Raw genomic sequence first — 18,216 nt, 5'->3', positions numbered from 1 at the left:
AATAGCTATAAATCTCAATACCCAACTCACATTCGTCGACTTAGAAAAGGCCTACGATATGGTACCCTTAAATAAATTTTTTGAAATGCTAAACAAATGTGACCATACTAGACTATAGAAAACCAAAGAAATAATTTAATTAAAACCTACATACGTTAGGTAATAATTTTTTTCCTATTTTGGTACATTTATCTTTTATTCACGCGGGCCAAAAATTAAAGAACCGCCAACATTTTGCTTTGCAGTTTGATGAATCTACAGGTGTTTCCGACTGTGCACATTTTGCAGTATTTGTGCGCTTTGAAGCAGATGACAATATCATGGAAGAAATCTTATTTGGCAAAGCACTTCCTGCAAACACTACCGGCCATTGTTTGTAGGATATGTTTTTAGAAAGCACTTGCAACTACAATATTGATTGGGAAAAATATATCGCTATTTGTAGCGATCCCGATGGCGTTAAAACTATGAATGGCAAAAATAGCGGACTCGTTGCCAAATAAAATCGATAATGCCAAGCATAATATCCTGGACACACATTTTTCTTCATCGACAGGCTCTAATGTAGTATGTACCTTCTGATATAAATAACGTGCTCAATGAGGTATTAAAAATTGTAAATTCTATCAAAGGTAAAGCTTTGCAAACCTTGCTATTCAGAATCGTTTGTGAAGCTATGGACTCGCTTCATAAAAATCTCCTTTATCACACAGAGGTCAGTTAGCTATTCAAAAGAAAGGTGCTTACAAGAGTTCTGGAACTGAGAGCTAAATTGTTAATGGCTCTTACAAGATGCAAAATCTAAATATGCTTACGGTTTTTCTGACCCTATTGGCTCTTGAAATTAACATTTTGGTAGATCTTTTTAGCCACCTTAATAATCTGAACAAGAACCTTCAAGGAAGAGAAAATAATATTTTAACAGCTAAAGATAAACTAAAGGCATTTCACACAAAACTTCGTTTGTGGTCAACCTCTCTGCAAAACAAAATGTTTGAATCTTTTCCATGTGTTCAGAAGATTAATGAAGATAATGCAACAGACCAAAGTTTTGCAGTATCGGCTCACATTCTTTGCATTATACAGAGCTTACATAATTTACAAGAACAACTTTTGACATACTCTCCAGAGTTCCACTCTGAAGCTGACAATAGGCATAGATGGATTCTAAACCCTTTGTTGGACACATCAATAGATCTGACTCATGTCAACAAAAAAATGAAAGAATATCTTCGAGAATAGCTGCTGATGGCACGCTTAAAATATAATAAAAAAATAAAACACCAATACCCAGAGCTGGCAATGGAAGCTCTTAAATTATTAGTGCAATTCGCCACTTCGTACTTGTGTGAACTAGCATTTTCTTTAGTGGTAGACATTAAAATAGTACCACAATTTGATAAACTTTTGAAAAAGAAACAAGCACATCCTTCCCACTAAAATTGTGTTTTAAGAAACTCAACTTTTTCTTTCAGTCGACGACCCCCCGAGTAAGGCTTCACGACCCCCCTGAGGGGTCGCGACCCACAGATTAAAAAACACTGAGTTAGAGTTATCTACCTACACACATGTACAAAAGTTTGGGATACGTACAAATAATATATATCTACACCTATGGTGGTTTCAAAACTGTTGTTGATATTCATTTTAGAGCATTTTTACATGAAAATGATAAAAACTGAATCGTTTTTGTATCATTTTGCCCATTTTGGTCACATTCAGCGTATGTACACATTATTTCAGCCTTTGTTTAAATTTGAATTTAGCCTTTTAAAAATGACTAGAAACTGCTAGAGTAATTGCTTTGTTACAACAGGGCTTTAGCCAAAGTGATATCGCGAATATTGTTGATGTTACTCAGAGTGCTGTATCTAAAATAAAAAAAAATCCAAGAGACAAATGACGTCAAGGATCGTCTCAGAAGTGGTAGAAGTCGATGTACAACAGCAGAACAAGATCGGCAGATAACATTGATAGCTCGAAGAAATCATCTGGAATCCACAAGTGGTATGTCCATAGAAATGTCTAGGCTGCAAGGACTGAATATTTCACGGCAAACAATAACACGCCGACTAAATGCGGTTTTGTACCAACACAAAATAGTAAGGTTGCAATGGGCTACAGAAATGGTGCAACATGGTGGTAACTGGAATAACGTGATGTTCTCTGATGAGTCAAAAATTGGCTTGGTATCTGATTCGCGAAGAACACTGGTTCGGAGGTCCCCAGGACGACAAGCCCGACTAGAAACAGCCCAACCGCGTGTCCCGTTTGAAGGTGGCAGTATTATGGTTTGGGGTGGTAGGGTAACGGGTACAGTTGTTGGCCGGTCACTAGTGATTGGCCACTTTCACAAAAATTCGAAATATTAAGATTTTTAGAAAGTATAAGGAAATAAATGTATTTGCATTGCAATTCGGCAACATTGCTATATATTTGGTGTAGCCATTATCTCTCTCAGTTAATATGGTCTAGTTGTGACAGCGTGTGTTGTTCGAAGCTTAACAGGTGCATCCAGTTTTAAGAGTTTTTTAAAGAATTTGTTAAGGAAGGCCATTCATGAGGTGAGTTATCTTGGCTAATAATATTGTGTATCTGCTTATATTAATGTTTTGTGATGATTTAGTGGGGTACATCTTACGTTATCAGTGGTTTTAATAGTAAGGTTATAATTTTTTGGCGGTAAATTTTAGTGGCCAAGCACCGTATCTTAAATATGTCCGCATTATAATGATTGGCCTACCGGCCAATTACTGTACCTACTTTAAATTAAGATATTTATTATAATTTAGGCTCTTTTAGATTAGTTTGGCCCAACACAACATATTTCAAGCATTTTTTCTTATTTTTTATGGCAATAACTAGTGGTTGGCCGACTGCCAATCACTAAACCACAGGGTGGCCAATAACTGTAATGTGTAATAAGAATATCTTTTTTGTCCTGATTCGTTTTTATGAAATTACAATTATTTTAGTTGTTATAAAATTAATGCCAATGCGGGCAATCTGAATCAAATTTGAAACGTCCGTATTGTAGATAACATTATTAGATACTATTAAATGATTTTTATTTTTAGAATAAAAAATGCCAAATATCCGGAAAGATAAAACATATCAGAAAATATATAGAGAACAAGACTTTCAGTCTGCTTTTCAGGCCATAGAAACTGGCATGAGCCAACGGAAAGCCGCTGAACAATTTAATGTGCCAAGAGCAACACTGCAGTTTAGAGAAAGCGAAAAATTTAATGAAAAAACTAACCTTGGTCCCAAGAGAATCGTTTATAGAATTGGATCGTAACATGCCAAGACAAAGGTTTTCCAGTAGAGTGGAAAATATACAAGACTCGGTTAGAGGTTTTCTTGATGCAAATCCACGTGCTAATCCTTTTACTGACAATCGGCCCGGAAGAGGTTGGTATAGATCCTTTTTAAAGAGACATCCAGATTTAAGCGAGCGAACTCCAGAAGCGGTAACAGCAGCAAGTTCAGTTGTGTCTGAAAAAGATATAAGAAAATGGTTCACCGGTGTTCAAGAATATTTACACCGTAAACGTTACATTGATATTCTTCAAGATCCTTCACGTGTTTTTAATGGGGATGAAACCTGCTTCCTCTTGTGTCACAAAAATAAACGAGTGTTGGCTGTAAAGGGAAGCAAAAATGTATATCAAATAGAACATCACTCCAAAGTTAATTTGGCGGTTATGTTTAGGTTTGCAGCATCTGAAGAAATAACAGCACCGATGATTATTTACCCATACAAACGACTTCCTAGCAATGTTATAAAATCAGTTCCTCGAGAATGGGGCATAGCCTGTAGCGATACGGGATGGATCAAGAATGAAAACTTCTATGAATACATAGGAAACGTCTTATATAAGTAGCTAGTTGCAAAAAACACTAAATTTACAGTCATTTTGTTCGTTGATGGACATAAAACTCACTTAACCATTCAAACCAGTGAATTATGCTCAAAGTTACAAATTATTTTAGTGGCATTATATCCCAATGCGACCAGAATTATACAGCCTGCAGACGTTGCTGCATTTAAACCATTAAAGGCAAATTGGAACCGGGCAGTTTAAAGTTTAGACGAGAAAACCCAAACAAAAAGATACTATTGTCACAGAAGATACAATGACTTTAGATATTCAATCGACACCCGATAATCTGCCTTTAGTAAATCAAGACAACTCATTATATAAAGAAATTGACACCTCAATTGACAAATTCTTTTTTGGCCAAAAACCCCAGAAAGAAAGGGTAAAAAGCAAACAGAACGGTTGCCTTTCGTGCTCACTTCTTCAGATCTTCAAAATGCAGAGAGGCGTAAAATTGAAGAGAAACACGAACAAGAAAAAATAAAATTAGAACGAAAACAAAAGCGCACTGACGCAAAAGCAAACAATAAAGGTAAAAAAAATAAAGAAACCAAGAAGAAAGTAATAAAAAAAATTGCCACAAGAGCCAATTCCGAGAGCAAAAAATGTCAAAATGTTGTGAAGAATAAAGAAAATGTTACACTAAATACAGGTGATATTGTAGATACAAATACTTTTAAATCAGACACACTTCTTGATCATACAATTAAAAGCACTACTTTGAGAAGTGGAGTTAGAGTACATATACCAGAAGTGATTAACGCTAAAGAAAACCACGAACTGCCACGGAACCAATTTCCTGATTCTGTAGAGGAAAACGCTATTCTGCCCTCAATTGATAACGTATATTTTGATGTCTCCAACAATAAGAATTCATCAAATTTGAGGACTACTTCCCAAAGCAAATGTACAAATTTGGAAACCAGCAAAGAAAAACGTGCTGTTGAGTCGGCTAAAAGAAAGTTGTTTTTCGAAACAGAGGGATATCCAGAACATGAAAAAATACAAATTCTCTCAGATATATTGGTGAAACAATCAGACAACACCAACATGTCTGTAAATAATAATCTTTTGTATACAGGATTGTGCTATTCTTGTTCCTAAAATATTCCTAAATCAAAAGTTGGAATAAAATGTTTATTTTGTGTCAGAGGCTCCCATATTGGTAGTTGTGTTAAAAAACAACAAGAAATTGAATATCTAAATAGTTTTGTGTGCCCTAACTGCACAAATAAAAAAAGAAAATTAGGAATTTTATGAGTGGCCAATAACCGTAATTCTATATGCCAATAACTATGTTTGCATGGCCAATAACTGTGTAATTTTGTATGTTTTTAAATTTGTGTTAATTTTTGATGTACATTATTATTTTTACTAAAATACGCTGAGTTTTTATAAAATTTGATATTTCATCGTTATTAAAAAACCCTTACAAAATATTTCACATTAAAATATACCAATTTACAATTTTAATTCAATTTGAAATCCCTTAAGTGGCCAATCACTGTACCCGTTACCCTATTATGAGTGGTACACGGACGTCACTGCTGGTTCTGGAGAGAAGTGTCACTGGTGCTGTGTACATAGAGGAAGTTTTAAATTATGTCATACGTCTATTCCGAGGGGCAGTAGGTGATGAATTTGTGTTTATGCATGACAACGGACCTCCTCATCGAACAGCAGGAATACAAAATTTTTTGGAAGAGGAAGGAATATCTATTACAGTGGCCCTCGAATTCCCCCGATATGAACACGCATCAAAAAGCGAAAGAATCCCCTTATTACACTTCACGAACTAAAAGATGCTGCTCGTAAAGAATGGGAGAGAATTCCGCAAGCCCAGCTCGACCAGTTAATCGGCAGCATGCCAAATCGCCTACAGGCATGCATACAGGCCAATGGAGGAAATACTAATTATTAGTTTTATTAAAAATTATTTTTTTCTTTACTAATTTATTTTTAAATGTAAGTTCTACTTATAAATTTCTTTTGGCATATCGTTTATCTGGTTTTGAGATTTATTTAGTATTGTTAAGAATTGAAACAAAATGATGTTTAACTATTCAGAAAAGTTTATATATAAAAATCAATAAAAAGACGAAATATTCCAATATTCCAAACTTTTGGACATATGTGTATGTATATCTCAATTCCATATCTATAGGTCCATTCTCTATGATTTCTTTGTGAAATGAAACAAATATTCTAACTTATTTTCTTTATTCCAGGTTATGGAAGCATAGCTCCAAGAACGTCCTTAGGAAAAGCAGTCACTATGGGATACGCGATGCTGGGCATTCCTCTAACGCTGCTCTACCTTTCCAGTGTTGGTTCTATTTTAAGCAGGGTAGCTCGAGGGGTATTTTCCAGAGCATTATGCTGTTGCCTTTGTTCTAATTGTGGCTATTGTTGTTACGACGAGAAGCGAATGGCCGAAAAGGAAAGGAGAATGAAAAAGAAGAGACAGCAGATGGAGTTACAGCAACAATTAGGTAAGTACGCTTATTTCGTATTAATAAGAGGAATAGTGTGTACATCTAATTTGACTTTTCTTTCTTATATTATGTGACCTTTGATTTTATTTTTATCCCACGCCCTGAGGGGCACTAAGGATTATGAGTAGAGAGCGGAATATATGCAACACAACATTACCAAAATATGCGCATATAATATATGCAATACTTTTACTACAAATATGCAGGTATTTTTTCTAAATTTGTCTAAATATGCAAATGCATATTAAAAATACTCAAAAATAAAATAATATATTAAGTCGTAAGATCTTCAAAAAAGTTGCCTTCAAAAATACGTACAACTTTCCTCAAACAATCGAAGCCCTCATTTTTCTCTAAAACATTTTTTAATTTATTTCTAATTGTAATCCCTGTATTTCCGGGAATTTTCTGACAATGAGCAGAAAAAGTGTTAACAAGATTAACCGAATCACTTAATTGTAAATTCCTTTGTTCTAATGACTTTATTAGATCTGGTAAAAAACTAAAATTAACTTTTATGAACATAAGTTCTTTAGCAATTTGTACGTTACTTAAAGAACAAAGTACGTTACTTAAGCTGAAGAACAAAAGCGGAATTGTCTACAAAAGCGAATTTGTCGAATAAAAACACTCTTTCCAGAAAAATTTCTTTTGTGGGACATGATGCTTTTGTTTGTCAGTTCCTCATTTAAAAAATGAAATGTGAAAATGAATTTAACTTACGATTTTGGAACAGGCCTTTCAAAATACTTTGTCTCCACTTAGCTTTAACTCGGGAAAACACTTTATCCAAGCACTTTTTTGAATGGTAGACCTATTTAAATTTAATATACAGGGTGGTTCACCTTATTCGCCTCGGTCTCTGTACGGAAAACCACTTGATATTTTAAAAAATTTTCTTCACAGAAATATACAGGGCCTTTAATACTACAACCTAAAAATAATGTGAATTATACAGGGTGTTCCAAAAAAGAGTGGTATATCAAAGTTTTATTTTTTCTTATGGAATGCCCTATATCTGATGACATTATTGAATTGACCTTAAAAAATAAGCTATACTTTCATAAGGGTTCCCTATACTAAATACAGGGGGTTTTGATTTATTTCGATTTTTATAAAAATGTAAGGTTTTAGAAAAAAATAAATATCTACGAATCTAAGAAGCAGTAACAAATTATTTCTTGGATCTTAATAATAGACTATTTAGCATACTTAAAAAGATGCTCACTGCAACAAAATTTCTTACAGGGTGGTCAAAATATGAGATTGTTCTATTAACAAATTCAAGCTGTAATAACTTACTTATTTTAAATGGAACACCCTGTATCTTACTAGTCTATCGCGTAGAAAATTTACTTAGCTTTCAATTTGTATTAGGGTTTCCTATACCTATCTTTTTACAGGGTGGTCAAAATATTAGATTGTTCTATTAACAAATTCAAGCTGTAATAACTTACTTATTTTTAATGGAACTCCCTGTATCTTACTAGTCTATCGAGTAGAAAATTTACTTAGCTTTCAATTCTTATTAGGGTTTCCTATACCTATCTAGCTTCATTTTTTAAATATTTAAAGATTTCCTAATTTGTAAGCTTTAAAAATTAGAATTAAGTACCTATGTCGTGGTTATGTACAACACATCACGAACACCGGCAATATACTTAAATACCTTCGTCAAGATAGTTTCATTAATAAAATTCACATTTTTATCATTTAATCACACAGAGTGTTCTTATTTTAAATGACATACTCGATATTCTATTCTTTATAATGGAAGATATTTAAAATCTCTTCAATTCCATGTTAACATTCTCAATACACATGTTATTCTGTAAATATAAATTCCCATGTTATTCTGTAAATACCCATTTTTACATATTTTTGTACAATAGGCTCGTTTTCGTCAAAGAAGCCATTGCATTTAATTGTTTGTAATTGCGATTTAAAGATTCCAACAAAAAGTGGTGTTCTTAAATTTACTTAATAACCGTTGGGTTAAGATATGGAAAATACTTATACGGAATGAAATATAATTTAAATATCTTCCAGAATACGGCATCTAATATAGGGTATGCAGTTTAAAATAAACATATTATTCAATTTCACATGTAGGCCAAAATCAACTAAAATAATACAACACTCTGTGTGATTACATGATAACAATGAAAATTTTATTATTACTGACAGTATCTTGTCTAAGTATATTGCCGGTGTTGGTGATGTGTTGTACATAAACACGGCAGGTACTTATGTAATTCTAATCTTTAAAGCTTACAAATTAGGAAATCTTTAAATATTTAAAAAATTAAGGGAGATAGCTATAGGAAAACCTAATAAGAATTGAAAGCTAAGTAAACTTTCTACTCGATAGACTAGTAAGCTACAGGGTGTTCCATTTAAAATAAGTAAGTTATTACAGCTTGAATTTGTTAATAGAAAAATCTAATATTTTGACCACCCTGTAAAAAGATAGGTATAGGAAATCCTAATACAAATTGAAAGCTAAGCAAATTTTCTACGCGATAGACTAGTAAAATACAGGGTGTTCCATTTAAAATAAGTAAGTTATTACAGCTTGAATTTGTTAATAGAACAATCTCATATTTTGACCACCCTGTAAGAAATTTTGTTGCAATAAGCATCTGTTTAAGTATGCTAAATAGTCTATTATTAAGATCCAAGAAAGAATTTGTTACTGCTTCTTAGATTCGTAGATATTTATTTTTTTCTAAAACCTTACATTTTTATAAAAATCGAAATAAATCAAAACACCCTGTATTTAGGTATAGGGAACCCTTATGAAAGTATAGCTTATTTTTTAAGGTCAATTCAATAATGTCATCAGATATAGGGCATTCCATAAGAAAAAATATAACTTTGATATACCACTCTTTTTTGGAACACCCTGTATAATTCACATTATTTTTAAGTTGTAGTATTAAAGGCCCTGTATATTTCTGTGAAGAAATTTTTTTAAAATATCAAGTGGTTTTCCGTACAGAGACCGAGGCGAATAAGATGAACCACCCTGTATACCAATCACTTCAAAAACACTAAATACGATACAACGTTTACTTTAAACAAATGTTGGCCGGAAACTGACAAAATAATTATTAGACCCTTAAAAGCAGGTAGGTACCTACGACTTGCTACGCTAATAAAATAATATTTTTCTGGGAACACCCATAATTGTTAAATTCAGGTAGTAATGGGAAAGTCCAGATAGATAATAATGAGCGATAGATAGATAAATAACGAGCTCTTTCATATCGAAGTTATAAAATTCCAACTAAGAGAGGAAAATTTTAAACTTTTACATAATTTATTTTTAAAATATGCAAAATAAATCGTGTTTAGCTTAAATATGCAACATTGTGTTTGTTCTCTGAAAATATGCAATATATGCATCTATATGTACTTTGCATATATTCCGCTCTCTAATTATGAGAAAGAAGAAGAAAAATATTTTATTTCTGGTGTCCACTATTTGATTTTCGTTGTATATATTTGTTTTTTAATTTTTGACTTTCCAGAAACTTCCTTTGCTTTTGCAATATTATTTTTTAATTTTCTATTTTGAGAACTTAGTTTTAAAGTATTTCAAATTATTCTTTTAATTTTTGGAAATGTATTTTCATTTCTGTCAATTCTTTTAATTCATAGATTTTTTAGAATTCGTACCAAATCATTTGCTATATTCCACTTTTGTTTTTTTTGTTTCTATCCACTGTAGCCCTAAATATTTTTTAATTATATCATTATCCCTTCGTTATCTAGTGCTTATTGTAATATGTCGAAAAGTCATGTATTTCGCTGCTTTACACAGTTCTCGTTAATCAGAAATGTAATTCTAAAGAAAATTTAACGGAAAATTGTTTAAACTGGCAAATAAAAATGCTGACTACGTTTGAATTGTTTACATATCTGAAAGGGCCAATGAAAGTGAGATATTAATAAACAACCAGAAGATAAAACACTAATACAAATAAGAACAAAGAAGAACTATAATTTAAATTTAAATAAAGGGTCATGTTTTTTTCCTGAAAAATGGCTTTGGCACAGCTAATTAGCCAGACTTGTTTGTGATTGATTGCAGATTCATAGTCATAAATTTCTTATTTTATACCATAACCCATGCAATACAACAAACCGGCATATTTATGTTTCGTGGACCTTAATAAATCATTTCACAGGGTCACATTAAAGGATGTTATCCATTTGTTATACTCGAGAGAGGTACCTCTAGGAATAATTAAAACAATCGAAAACATCTACCAGAAAAACACAATAAAAGTAAAAGTGGAAGATGAACTAACTGACCCAATTGAAGCCGGCAATGGGATAAGACAAGGGGATTCCTTGAGTCCTTTATTGTTCAACCTGATCATGGACGAAATAATAAAAAAGGTAAGAACTAAAAAAGGATACCAAATGGGAGAAAAACAACTTAAAATAATCTACTGTGCGGACGATGCAATACTAATCTCTCAAAGTGAAGATGGTTTACAACGTATGCTGCACCAATTCAACAAAATCGCCAGAAAATGTCACATGTTAATTTCCTCACAAAAGACAAAATGCATGGTTATAACAGCAGATCCAATAAGATGTAAATTGGAACTGGAAGGTCAGATAATAGAACAAGTGATGGAGTTTAAATACCTAGCCATCACACTATCTAGCAACGGAAGGCTCGAAACGGAAGTGGAAGATCAAGCGAATAGAGCAAACAGAGCCGCAGGTTGCCTAAATGACACAATATGGAGAAATAAAATATCGGAATAGAAATGAAAGGCAGAATTTACAAAACACTCATCAGACCAATAATAACATACGCGGCAGAAACACGACCCGACACAGAGAGGACAAAAGATTGCTCGAAACAGCGGAGATGAAAACCCTTCGTATATATGCGTAGTACAAGCATAGCATTCACCATAACAAACATTCTAAATTCTTTGCATATACTTAAAAAAATATTCTCCTATCGAATATACTGAGCACATTCGTGTACGTAGTATCTCGGAATATTCATAAACATTTATTCTTAGAATATACCTTTATCGGTTATTCGCTAAAAGTATAATATGCTTAACACATACTTATAAGTACTTTTAAATATCTGGCTAAAAAGCTATATGCTAAAGCCACAAAATAAAAAAAGTAGACACTTTTAAAACATCTTAACAAGAATATAATATGTCTGTATAGGAAGACTAATGTTGGCCTATAGATTATCAACTTCGTTAAGAATAATTAATAAAATTTATGTATGTACATAGCTACTATTGTACTACCGAATTCATTATTTAAAATTGTTTTAATTGTATGGCGAAAAAGTTTAAAAATTAATTGTATTAACGAAAAAGGAGAAATTCTCGTTTCGTTTTCATAATGGAAATAAATTTCAGAGAGGCTCTATAGCAGGGGTGGGCAAATACTTTTAAACGCGGGCCAAAATGCAATTTTCAAAATGTGTCCCGAGCCGGAGGACTGTAAATGCCGCGTAGGTACGCTGTGCATTTGCGAATGTTTTTAGCGGAGTTTTTCCCTACTTAACCAATTTTTTTGACAAAGATACTAATAAGTATCATTTTAAAGTATTTTGACAAAAAAATTTGACTGTTAATAATAGATAATAGTAATAATAATCTAATCTTCTTTATTGGATTGTTAATGCTGTTTAATGAGAAAGCTGTAAGCTTTTGAGATGTGGCTTTTTAGGAGCATTTTGAAAATACCATGGACCGATCATATTACGAACGAAATGGTGTTGCACAGAATGGGAAGAGACAGAGAATGTTTGACTACCATTAAGGAGAAAGACGGCATATTTGACGCACATAAATACTTAGAAATATAAGTACGAGTTGTTGCAGTTGACTATGATGGGTAAAATCGAAGGAAAAGGAGTCCTTTTAAGACAAACAGACGCTTTTAAGAAAAGAAGAAGATAAAGATTCATTATTTATATGAACACTTCGCACACTAATGCTGTTGATTTCAGCAAAATCGCATCAGATATTAAAAAAATTGCTTGCGGGATTTTTCAACGGGCCGTATAAAGCAAGAAAAAGAGCCGGATCCGGCACGCCAGCTTTTGCCCATCCCAGCTCTATAGTCTACTTTGAGTCGAAAAGAAGACAGACTGCCTCCCTAAGCAGAATTATACAAATAATTCACTTTAACACTATATTCTTCTTCTTGATGTGCCTATCTTCATTATGACAAACCTTATTTTATAGTAATGCGGAAAAGCTGCACAGATGTTATGTTGAACCAGGTTCTGAGATTCTTTAACCAGGATGTCCTTCTTTCTGGAACGCGCTTTCCAAATATGTTTCCTTACAGGATGGCTTTTAAGAGGGTATATCTGGATTTAGACTCTACAGCGATATCTATTAACACAATGAGAACCAACCTGCTGGTTACAACCTCAATTGAAATATTTTAGAATTCGCTAGGCCCCAGCTAACTTGTCGGATTGGGTTCGATCGGCTGTTTATACAGTGAAAATTGATTATCAAAAACGCCCGAGTAGTCCACAGAAATATGATTTTTCTCGTGACACATCCCCTTCCAGGCCGAAACCAAATTTTTTGAGTAGTATGGACATCTACAATAATAACCTATATATTTCCTGCGGACGATTTTGATGATTATACATAGTTATAAACAAATGAATATCTAAAATCGGTAATAAAGTTAAGCATGTTAAACAAATTTGAGGGTAAGAAACTCATAAATCGTATAAAAAACTTCAATATGGCGTTCGGTGAATATGTCTATCCTTATTGGTTGCTTACAAAAATTGCAAAATAAATCATAAATTTTGAGTTTATATAAATATTCATAACTTACGTAAAAATTAACTTAGAACCTTCTTATTACACGGAATGTTGAGACTTCTGATGCTTAAATCATACCCTAAATTTCAAAGCAATTGGTAAAATAGTTTAAAAGTTATTTAATGTGATTACCCCAAATTCATTTTTTTGCAACACCAAAGTCAGGAGATGATGAAGTTACAGTAATACTTTGGATAGTTTATGAAAGAAGAAAATGTACACTATTAATTTAATTATAAAAATGACAAAAAAATTTCTAAATATTGTAAAATTATTTTGCAAGAACATGTGAATTAAAAAAAGGGGGCTGGCTAACTTTGTCCATGTCCTAGAACAATTTTGTTTCTTTGTAAATGTGTATAAAAATTTAGTCTTTCTAAATATGAAAAAATAATTTTTCTGCGGTAACGGTTAAAAAGTTATTCTAATTGTCTATAATTCTGTACCATCCGTGAATAAGTGGATAAGTCAAATTTTCGTAAAAACAAGATATCTCAATCTTGAAATAGTTCTCTTTCAATTCCGTCAGGTGAATAAATGAGTAATTCAAATATGCAATAGCTTACTTGGTAGAAGCCCGTGAATATTTGAATCTGACGATTTATTAGGTATCAGAACCGGTATATCGACTTATCTAATATTGAAGTTTTAAATATTTGTTTCAAATAATGTATGTTAACTTGACAATCCGGGTACATAATATTCAGTCCGTAAATAACTAGGTATGCAGAAATACCCACTTGGGCACGTTGCATTCTGCTTTATTTTCCTCGGTATATTCAATTACCTGTTTATCAACGTAAAAAAATAGTAGCGGGTTTTACATTTGAATCGGGAGTAACTAGTTATTCAAGTCAAGTCTAGTCCGTCAGGACAAGAAAAGATTCCTACAAGACAAAGGAAAAAGATCAATACCATGTTTCAGTGGAAAACGAGCCAAATAGTACAGAAACAGGGAAGGACACGAAAGCAAAGACAAGAAAGTAAAGAACTCAGAAATGCTGGTAAAAGTTACACTACTGAAAAAGGAAAGGTCGTAAAACCTAGAAATATGAGACCATTAAAAGCATGTCGTATGAAATGTAATGAAAGATTTTCAGATGAAGACCGGGGTAAATGATTTCAAAATTATTGGAACTTGGGAAGTTGGGATAGAAGGACTAACTATATTGCTTCTCTAATTAACATTAATCCAAAAAAACAGAAAAGCTAGGACCAAGAAAAAAATATAGAGAATGTTCATATAAATATAGCGTCATTATTGCTGGCATACAAAAGCCCATTTGTAAAACTTGCCTCATTGCAACCCTTGGCGAAACTAAAGGATTTATTGAGATAGTGGATGAAAAGAAAAAAATGCATTTTCTGGAATTATTTCTCCTGATAGACGTGGAATTGCGCCATCAGGTAATAAACGCTCTGCGGAAGAAATTCAAAATGCCAAAGATCACTTTTTGTCATTTTCTAAATACGAGAGCCACTATAGGACATCTAAAAAGTACTTGTCTAGTGACTTATCTATTGCTAAAATGTATGACATGTACAAAAAAACAGTAGACAAACCCGTTTCATTAACGTTGTACAAGAACTGCTTCTACAGTTTGTACCAAACACATTGCCTCAAATCACAGATAAGCTTCTGCCAATTGGTAAGGAGAAAAAAAAGACCTACTTGATCTTTTGACGCTCATCGATGAAGTTTTTCATAACTTTTACCGAAATTTGCCCACTACAGATATGCAAGACTTGGACCCTGATTTGGAAGAGTTTGATGCAGATAATCAGTAGTTTTTTAGTTTCTTGTTCCAATTAACGGTGATGTTACATTTTATAAAGAAATACAGTATAAAAAAATGTTGAATTTTTTGTCCTGGAAATTTACACTAAGTACAATAAGTCGGTCACTCAATAAGATCACAGAAATTTGGCGTGAATAAGTGGGTAAGTTAGATTTTTTTTAAAGTAAGTGACATGCTCAAAGCTCGTAATTATGTACGTCATTCGTTGCATGATTACCCACCAATTTCTACGAAAACGAAACTGAACTTAAATTTTTTATTCTTCAAAACTAATAAAATGTTTAAAATGGACATACTGAAAAGTTTGTATTTTTGATTTATCGACTTATTCACAGATGGTACAGAATTAAGCAACAAATCGAGTTTTTGAAAAATAATTTTACACTCTTCAAAATTAATTTTGTTATTTTTTTTAATTAAGTTAATAGCATAAAAATGTTCTTCTTTCATACTTTGTCCGAAGTATTACTGTAACCGCATAATTTTGTGACTTATAGTGTTGCAAAAAAAATGAATTTGGGATAAACAAATTAAATAACTTTTAAACTATTTGACCAATTGCTTTGAAATTGAGGGTATGATTTAAGCACCAAAAGTCATTCCGTGTAATAAGAAGGTTCTAAGTTAATTTTTACATAAGTTATGAATATTTATAAAAACTCAAAATTTATTAATTATTTTGCAATTTGCAACTATAGACCATATAAACTGGAAAGCGCGATACCAAAAGCAAGGCTATAAAAAAGAAAGGGACTGTAAAATGGCAGAGGACCTGTTAGTGCTCCGTGGCCGCCAATTTGGGGGGGGGGGGCATAAATACAACAATCCGAAGACTAATTTGAGCTGTGACGCTATTGGAAGAAGATATGTGTTTTGTACACTATACAAATTAGGTATTAATATTTTTTTAAATAAAGATATCAGATATTCAAATTATAATGTTTTAAATCATTTTCAGGTCTTCAAGAACCGTTTTATGTTCGATCAAACTCCAACTATAGTAACAATCTCCACTCTCCTTGTCGAGATGGTCCAGCCAAAGAACTGGACAGTCTGAGCGGAACCGACAATGAGTCGAAATCATCCATGCATGGATGGTCGATTTTAGCACCTATACTTTTGTGCCTCTGCATGATGTTTGTATACATATGTTTAGGTAAGTACACTTTTACGTTGTTCGGTAGTGATTTATTAAATAGGTTTTGTCTAAATCACTGTATAGAAAACAGCGTGCTCAACAACCAGTTAAAGTTAAACATTGAAATTGTACTATATTGTGTTTCATCAAAAAAATCACTAGAGAAGATAAAAGACACCGAGGTAGACCACCAAAAAGATGGACGAATGACTTTAGGAAAACAGTGGGAAATTGGATACAGGAGACACAAGATAGAGAATAATGGAAGAATATGGAGAAGACCTTTATCCAACAGTAAATTCAAGAGGTTGAGGAATGATGTTTTTCATCAATTTGTCAAATATCGATGTTAAGATCAAAATGAATGATCGAGCATGTTGACCTTAAAAATGATCAGTAGATTACAAAGAAGTCCAGAAGAAGGAGTTCATCGATGAGAGTATGAAAACCTCATAGCTCATTTTATAGACAGGTTTACAGAAAAGACTTTAAATTAAATTTCTGCTTCCTTTAACCTAAAATATATGCGAAAAATTAATGTGTAACGATCTAAATGTGCTTAGAATTAAAAATACGTAAAGATAGTTTTTTGGTTTTAGGTTAGAGTATGCAAAAATTCACTTTAAAGGCTCTCTTATAATTTGTTTAAAAGAAGATACGAGGTTTTCATACCAAACCCTCATCACATAACTTTTAATACGTTCTCACGTCATAAAGTTTCTGCGATTTTAAGCGTTTGCCTCGCTAAGAACAATTTTATATTTTATATAAGCTATTGTTTTGACTATATAAAGGAATTCTTATTTATCAGAAAACTTCTCACATTAAATAAAGAAAACACAGTCAATTAAAAAACAACAAACTGTAGGAAAAGACGAAACATTAGCTGAGCTAATGAAGCTTATTAACGAGGAAAACTTAGACCTCTTCCTTGGTCTATTTAATAATATTTACAGTACAGAGCGACCCCTAGAAGATGGCTGCAATACGTCTTCATACGAAGAAGAAGAAGATCATTCCAGGACTTCCGCCTTATGTGTCTACCAAATAATATTCTGAAGCTTCTCCTGCGAATCATACAGAACAGAATATATAGAAGGTGTAACGAGATCACTGGTCAAGGACAATTTGATGTCAGGAAAGGCATATGAAGACAAGAAGCAATATTCTGTCTGCACACTCTGACACATAGGTGCATGATCAACAAGCAGATCTTTTGGTCTGATTTATAGATTTTTAATTGACGTTCGACCGAGTGCAGTACATGACCTTGATAGCTAGATTGAACAATATTGGAGTCGACAAAAGAGATTCTCAAATTATAGATATTTATTGGTTATTTAAGAAGACATGGTGAACACCTTCAGACACTAAAATCTGGCCATATATTCTATCACGTTGGTGAAGAGAACAAATCAGTTGGGGATGTAGGTTTCTTTGTAAATAAACGGCTTTATAGTAGAATCGTTACAATACAGGGCATATCCACTAGAGTAAAATACACCATTCTAAAGCTAAACGACAGATAAAACATCAAAATAATACAGGCTTATGCACCAACCACAGACCACAGCGAAGAGGAAATAGACATAGCCATTTTCTATGACGAAGTAACGAAAGCAATGAAAGAAAATCACACCCATTTTACAATCCTATGTGATGATATGAATGCAAAAATTGGCATGAAATCCCATCCATCAGAATTTGCACTTGTTAACTTCGGCAGCGATGAAAGAAATGAACGCGGACAAACTTTATTAAACTATCTCCTTCAGACCAAATTATATGAAATGAATAGCTTCTTTTACAAAAAACATTATAGAAGGTGGACATGGAGAAGCCTGGATGGGAAAACGCAAAATGAAATTGACTACATATATAATTGCAAACAAAAGATTTATAGTTAAAGATGTCACTGTCCTAAACAGCTTCATAACAGGAAGTGATCACAGAATGGTTCGTGCTAAAATAGAAATTAACATCGACAAAGAGAGAAATAAACTAATAAGAAAGAAATAAATGAAACTGGTCACAACCAAAAAATGAAACAGA

The 18,216-nt window shown here is 32.8% G+C and overlaps 1 protein-coding gene across 2 annotated transcripts in view; it reads left to right on the top strand.

Moving 5' to 3' along the window:
- The window catches only part of LOC126881598 (potassium channel subfamily K member 18-like), a 579,919-nt gene that overhangs the window by 544,617 nt on the left and 17,086 nt on the right, over nt 1–18,216 (top strand). For both annotated transcript variants that reach the window (XM_050645961.1, XM_050645960.1), the window contains exons 5-6: nt 6,113–6,376; nt 15,985–16,182. In XM_050645961.1, coding sequence (XP_050501918.1) covers nt 6,113–6,376; nt 15,985–16,182 — 462 coding nt within the window. The remainder of the gene's footprint in view (nt 1–6,112; nt 6,377–15,984; nt 16,183–18,216) is intronic.

This window comes from Diabrotica virgifera, chromosome 3 (genome assembly GCF_917563875.1).
Source record: "Diabrotica virgifera virgifera chromosome 3, PGI_DIABVI_V3a".
NCBI classification, from domain to species: domain Eukaryota; kingdom Metazoa; phylum Arthropoda; class Insecta; order Coleoptera; family Chrysomelidae; genus Diabrotica; species Diabrotica virgifera.
The sequence above is the reverse complement of the archived record's forward strand: the minus strand, read 5'-3'. Positions and strand labels throughout refer to the sequence as shown.